The sequence below is a fragment of the Rutidosis leptorrhynchoides genome, chromosome 5 (assembly GCF_046630445.1).
Source record: "Rutidosis leptorrhynchoides isolate AG116_Rl617_1_P2 chromosome 5, CSIRO_AGI_Rlap_v1, whole genome shotgun sequence".
Lineage (NCBI taxonomy): Eukaryota > Viridiplantae > Streptophyta > Magnoliopsida > Asterales > Asteraceae > Rutidosis > Rutidosis leptorrhynchoides.
Window position 1 is genome coordinate 66,938,467 of NC_092337.1, and position 6,692 is coordinate 66,945,158.

Below are 6,692 nucleotides of genomic sequence, written 5' to 3' on the forward strand. Positions count from 1 at the left end.
TATCTCAATTAAATATATAGTACAATATAATATTTACTTATTACAGTATTAAATAGATAATTTAAGGGAGTTGATTCGTACACCACCTTGTTTTTGCCATACACCACCAAAACAATTATTTAGGCAGTTTTACCCTTCCTTTGAGAAGTTAAGGGGAGTTGGTGGTGAATAAAAGGAAAGGTAAAAATGTCCAAAAAATTTATTTAGTGGTGTATGGCAAAATATGGGTGGTGTACGGATCACCTCCCATAACTTAATTATTATATAATTTTTTTTATAAATATATGATCAACTAGACATCAAAGAATAAAAAGACAGCTGGGAAGGAATCAGTAAAGTACAGGCGGTTGATATTTTGCTGAGCCAAAAAAATATCTACACCGTACAAATAAAAAATCAGCAGAAACAAAATATCTTTAGTCAAACATTTAAGTTTCGATGACGTGGCACTATGCCATGTTGGAAAGTATATGACATCTGTCACTTTTATTCGAACCGACCCCATCTCAACAAAACTCATCCTCACCAAACTCAAATTCCTCATTTATTACTTTTTGATCTTTTCTTTTTTAACATCTTCAAAAACTAATAATTTTGAGATGAACTATACCATTCCGGCGCCGGCGATGGAGGCGCATATGTGTTCGAAGATGACCGCCGCCGACCCCGGGTTGTGCGAGTTTGTAGACCAAGAAGAAAGTTCAATAATGGTATGATTATTTATTTTCATTTCATATTTTTTCAAATATGTAGCATGTAAAATTGTATTATAGGAGTAGTTTTTATGGCGGTGTAGTAAATGGTCTTTATCTAGGGATTTTTGAAGGTTTGGATGAATTATTATTGATTTTGTTTGATCGATGAGAACTGTTGTATTGTTTTTGTGTACCGTGTTTGTGTTTGATTTATTCGTAGTCTTGCAATTAAAAGTTTGTTGTTAAAAAAGATCATGAATATTTCATCTAATGATCCATAATTTTTCGAAGACCTAGTTTGTTTATTTATCAAGTATGAAAGTATCTAACTTGCTTTTAGTGTTGTGAATAGAGGTTGATAGTTACATTATAATATATGGACTTTTGGGGTTTTATTTAGTAATTTTCCAGTGCAGTTTACTTAATACTGAAACCCCATCTAAATGGAGTCTTGAATACTTATACTTAGGGTTTTTGTTTACCTCTTAATTGAATGGTTCAGCGAACCATTCAACGTGCTTCTCACCACCTTTGAATGATATATGATGCCGATGGTGAACCATTCAACATTCAGCGCGTTTGCTTGGATACAAATAGTTAGAAAATGTATGAATCTATTTTCTTTAATCAGGTTTGGGTATTAGATATGGAGAGATAAGTATAAGAAGCATGAACATATGGCATGTGTGGTTTTATAGAAATTTGTTGAACATGTCATTAGGAGTAATTACATATGTATCGGTACTAAATCTAAATCTGTCTTTCATGAGGCATTTTGCTATGAATAGGTGAACTTTATCACTCAACTATGTGGGTTTATAATGTTGTTGTCGGGGCATATTCCATAGTTCCTTTAATATGCATGTTTGTTTAGATGTTGAATAACCCTAGTTTTTTGTTTCTCTTTATTTATGTAAATTCCATTTTTTTTTAACACAGATTGTTTAAAGGAAATATATCTGCAATAAACAACGACCTTTTTAATTGAAATAATAATTGCTTAGTTTTGGTACTCATCGAAAAACTTTGTCACAGGAATCTCCGAAAAGAGAATCTTCTGAATGGACCGATGAGAAGCATAGTTTGTACCTAAAGTCAATGGAAGCGTCTTTTGTTGACCAGTTATACAATTCTTTCGATCCGCATAACTGGCAAACTCAAAACGAGTTCTCTTCAGATTCAATGTCATCTAGAAGAGTCCACGTCAGCACTCGTTGCCCTTCTGGCCAGGTTTAAAATATGCTGCATTATGTTCTTTCTTGATACGAAGCTTTAACTATTTATAGATAAGTTATCTGATGTCTTTTAATCTCAGTTTAAGGTTCTTCAGCATGGATCTTGGTCAACGATCGATTTCAAGAGAGAAAACTCGGTCCGTAATGAAACAAATAAAACCCATATTTCTAAAAGTCCTTGGATTCAACATTTTAGGAATGGAAACGGGCATGGAGATATGGGCTCCGTTTCAGTCGATGAAAAACGATCGTTAACTCAAAATTCACAATTTCCCGAATCTGATTTGCGGTTGCATTGTCAACAAACAAATTTCGGTAACGCAGGTACTTCTATGGTACTTAAGTTCATATACATAAGAGGTGGAAATTTCAACCCATTTATATGAACTCATGCTAATTCAACTGTCTATACATTAACATTGACTAATACGATGAAGATATTCAACTGCTATACTTAATTGTAATTATTTTCTATTACATATATAAAATACTAATATTAACATAGTTCAAAAAGTACTGATGGGTCAGCGCAACTCGACCTGACCCATGTTCACCCCACAATTAAACTCACCTGTTTTGACCCGCTAACCAAACTACCTAATCTAGCAGGAAACCTGTTTTAGTGAAGGTAGAGGATAATTACTCTCTGTGTCAGAACAACTGTAACATTTGACTTTGTTTGACAATGTATGTTGTTAGTACGATTTTCCGTATAGCGGCTGTAAGGTACTAGTACAGAAAATTAGCTGCTCAGCGTGTGGCGTATAATGTTGATTGTTGTTTGCCCTTGAGAAATAATCTCTGCAGACCCGGAACACAGATGTAAGATCTGTGGGGTGGCCTCAATCAATCTGTGATGATCCGTCTAGCGTACTGCTGCTAAGCGGCTAATGTTGTTTTAGAGTGAGAAAGAACTGTATGAGAGAGAAAGTGTACTTCTCTATGACTGAAGTTCAGATCCGAATCATGTGAAATGTGGTGACCCAGGGGGTCTATTTATAGGCGTAGAATGTCCGAAATTTACGGGATACACGTGTCAATCACTGAATGGTTCTGTTACATGAAGTATCCGGAATGTCGGTGGCGTGTGCTGACGTGGCTGCGTACCGTTCACGCGCTGAGTTAAAGGGCTTATGCATAGAAGCTGCCTGCAGGGCTTACGCTTGACGCTGGGCGGCCTGATAAACGCTGGGCGGCAAACTCTGAAAACTGCCAAATTTAGTTATCTTTTGTGTTCTTTGATCGATTTTTCTGTATAAAATGATGCTTTTATGCGTGTATCTCCTAGGATACACCATTATATGTAGTTTTATTAGTCTCTGTTTAATAATCATATATGCCTAAAATGTCCGTTTACCTGACAAGAATGAGTAATTATGAAATATAAGTTAATGTCACCAGTATACATGTGAAATACGTATTGACTTGAAACTTACAAACATAAGTAACACTTGCATTTTACTTAGACTACTGATGCTTTTATTCATAGTTATGAGATTTGTTTTAAACATTATTACAGAGGTGACGGATCAAAATTTTGTTCAAGAAGATTCGGTCGTACAAAATATGAACGCAGAACCGTGCAGCAAAAAGAGGAAGAGTACTTCTGCAGTTTCTGGATCGGGCAACAGTCAGGTAATGTGCAAAATGGATCTTGAGCAACTTTATGTTTATAGTACAGTTGGTAAATGGAAATTTAAACAGGTCCAGTTGGCTTTTATTTACTCATAACCTGTCAATTTGGAACAGTTACGCGGGTCATAAATTGTTCAACGACCTAATTCATTCAGATATTTACATAACTTTGTAAAAAAATATACATAACACGTTGTCTGTTCAGTGTCAACAGCCCAATATATTTTGACTTGCACCTTAACTTACCTGTTTTGACTCCATCCCATTTTGACCCATTAGTCATCATGCTCGAGCACCCTGCTGCCGCCATGGGCGGTATATTGTAGAGACAGGTAGGGCGCCCGCCCCATATGGATTTCAAATATAAAAAAATAAGGTTTTCATTAGTGTTTACTTCTCTGTCAATGAAAAATCTATTAGGTTTGGGCAACCGCCCCATCTGTAATCCCCCCCCCCCCCCCCCCCCCCCTTCTTTCTAAATATCACACACTTATCTAATATTTCTCTGTTTTTTTTTTTTTTACCAGGCTGCTTCCTTTTGGCACTACTCGTGTAACAGAAATTGCTGATATAACCATGTATCTAAAGCTTTGTAAGGTTCCCTACAGCGTAGGTGCTATTGCGAATGAGTGAGAACAGATGGTTCGATTGAATCCTTAACCAGTTAAGCATGATACTATTAACACATGGCTAGTATAGTAGTATCATTTAGGACTCGTTAGGCAAGATAATGTTGGTGTAGAATCCTATGAAAGAAAAGTTTTTAGAAAAAAAAATGATGTCATATGACATCATAACGTCAAGTATATGAGGATGATGATGCATATAAAAGTTGTAGATTGTATCAGTATTGTCGACACAAGGGTGTTGAAGTTGATGAATATGTTAGTTACGTTCTTCGATTTTTTTTTCCATTTCACGACTTAAATGGCGTTCATGCTGCACACAAATTTCATGTCACTATTAGGTTGTGTTTGGTTCCCAGAATTATGTAGAATTGGAATATCAGTTTCATTCAGTAAGCCTGTTTGGTTCAAGAATGAATAGTAGGATTGGTGGTCACCAAATTCCTTCACTCAAAGGAGTTCACATTATTTGGAATCGATTCCTTTGACGAATTCTAATTTCTTTCTCAAACGCTCTGTAAGTGTATCAAGTATATGTAATGAAAAAGTAGCGTTTTTAAAATATCTGTTTGTTGAACATAGGACGATTTATTAAGTGGGTTACTATCGACGAATGGAAACCTTAAGATACGTCAAAATCGTTGTCCTTGGTTCACATAATGTTCTTGAATGTACATCAATAGATAGACCCCATGCCCAAAAACCACTATATCTACAATAATTCATTAAGTTTTGTGACATTCCAGCTGGTTTTTGGTGTTATTACTGATGTAGAATTTTCGATACGTCTTTTAAAGCTGAGGTGGATGCAAGTAAGCTTTAACGTTCTTGTCGAGACAATGACGTGGAATTGACAAAAATGGCATCAATAAAAGTTATAATTTTTTCGTCATTTATCGCGTGGTTTTGGTTTTTTAATATAATTTACTCCTTTAATAGAGAAGCCTTTGCTAGATTCTAATGGCCATTTTGTTTCGTATGTGGAGAAAATCTGGTTGATTTGGATGCCTTTGTAGGTTTAATGCTTTAAGACCACAAAGTGTAAAGAATATTCTTTTAGAGGATTTATAACTTCATTTATATGTTACTTTATCATGATCATTTGCAGGTTTCAGATTATAACTTCATTGATAGGACAACAAAGGAGGAAATATTGAGTCATTTAAAGTGTTAATTTGAATTTAAAATAGGTTAAGAAAATATCACCTTTGCCCTTAGAATTATGCAGTATCTTATCATCTCTTTTTGTGTTTATCAGAGCATTCCCCTTTCAGAATAACATACTGTCAAATCAGCGTCACATCACACTATTACACAAATAAGAATGAAAACCCTATTCGAAACCGATTGTATAAACTTTGGAAAAAAACCGGTTCCGAAAGAGAAAAGAGACCGGTTTTCGGTTTTACGGAAACTGGAGACCGGTTTTTAGAGAAAATCGGTTCCGAATGTGTATCTACCAAAACCGGTTTTACAACAAAAACCGGTTCCATCTTGCAAACCTGTTTTTTTTTTTTTAATAAATCAGTTTGGATCTAAAATTTTGTAACGGCCACCTAGACAACTACTGTATCTGCACCATTTATTCTCTTCATCCCCGATCAATTTCAAACACCATCAATTTCAAACACACACATTTACTCCCCAATCAATTTCAAACACCATCATCATTAAATTTCTAACTCCCCATTCAATTTACACACATTTAATTCATTCTCAATCAACTTACACATTCATTTATTTTACTCGATTATATAATTTTAACAACAATAAATTCCATTTCAAAAGATTTATTAAGGTATATTCTATTTCTCTTTTATTATGTATAATTTTAATATTCATTGTGTTATTTATTTTGAATGTGTTAGTAGGTTAAAAATTAATTTTTTAATTTGAATGTAGTTATTTGAAAATTATTTATCATCATCTTGAAGTTTAAAGTTCTCGTTGACTCGTCACCTTGAATCTTAAACAAACTTAAGGTATATATTTCTTAGAAACTTAAGTCATTCATGTATGATTTGTTGCTAGCATTAAGTTCATATACTATCATATGTTATGCCACCTACAAGAATTACGTATACATGATATACATGTGTCAAGCTTGTTAATAAGTTTATTTGTATATGTATAGATGGAACGTAGAAAATGGATGTACGAGATACAAGGTCATAGTCATGAGTATCTTTCAAAGTTGTCTGAATTTATAAAAGTTACCTACTCGGATCGTGTGAAAAAACAAAAAGAGAAAGCCCCATGTCCGTGTTAAAAATGTCAAAATTTCAATAGCTACGCGGAAATACCATTATATGACGGCTGTACGAAGTTTACCAAATTATCGGCAGTCTTAAAGTTGGTAAACTTAAAAGCGAACAACAATTGGATCGATAAAAGTTTCACGAGCCTTTTAGAATTATTGCACGAAATGCTACCTGAAGATAACGAGCTACCCGTTTCATATTATCGAGCAAAAATTTTTTTGTGTCCAATGGGATTGGAAG

The 6,692-nt window shown here is 34.5% G+C and overlaps 1 protein-coding gene across 1 annotated transcript; it reads left to right on the plus strand.

Annotated features, from left to right (window-relative positions):
* Nucleotides 1-358: 358 nt before the first annotated feature.
* Nucleotides 359-6,460, plus strand: LOC139848723 (uncharacterized). The gene is made up of 10 exons (XM_071838427.1): nt 359-710; nt 1,731-1,925; nt 2,011-2,254; nt 3,450-3,565; nt 3,680-3,687; nt 4,093-4,162; nt 4,938-5,003; nt 5,300-5,348; nt 5,450-5,643; nt 6,326-6,460. The coding sequence occupies exons 1-10, from the start codon at nt 471-473 to the stop codon at nt 6,458-6,460; spliced, it is 1,317 nt and encodes a 438-aa protein (XP_071694528.1). The 5' UTR covers nt 359-470.
* Nucleotides 6,461-6,692: the final 232 nt, after the last annotated feature.

Coding starts and splice junctions, on each gene's coding strand:
- LOC139848723 (XM_071838427.1), top strand. CDS start 471: ATGACATCTGTCACTTTTATTCGAACCGACCCCATCTCAACAAAACTC. Junction 2,255..3,449: donor AACAAATTTCGGTAACGCAG/GTACTTCTATGG, acceptor ACATTATTACAG/AGGTGACGGATCAAAATTTT. Junction 5,004..5,299: donor TAAAGCTGAGGTGGATGCAA/GTAAGCTTTAAC, acceptor GATCATTTGCAG/GTTTCAGATTATAACTTCAT.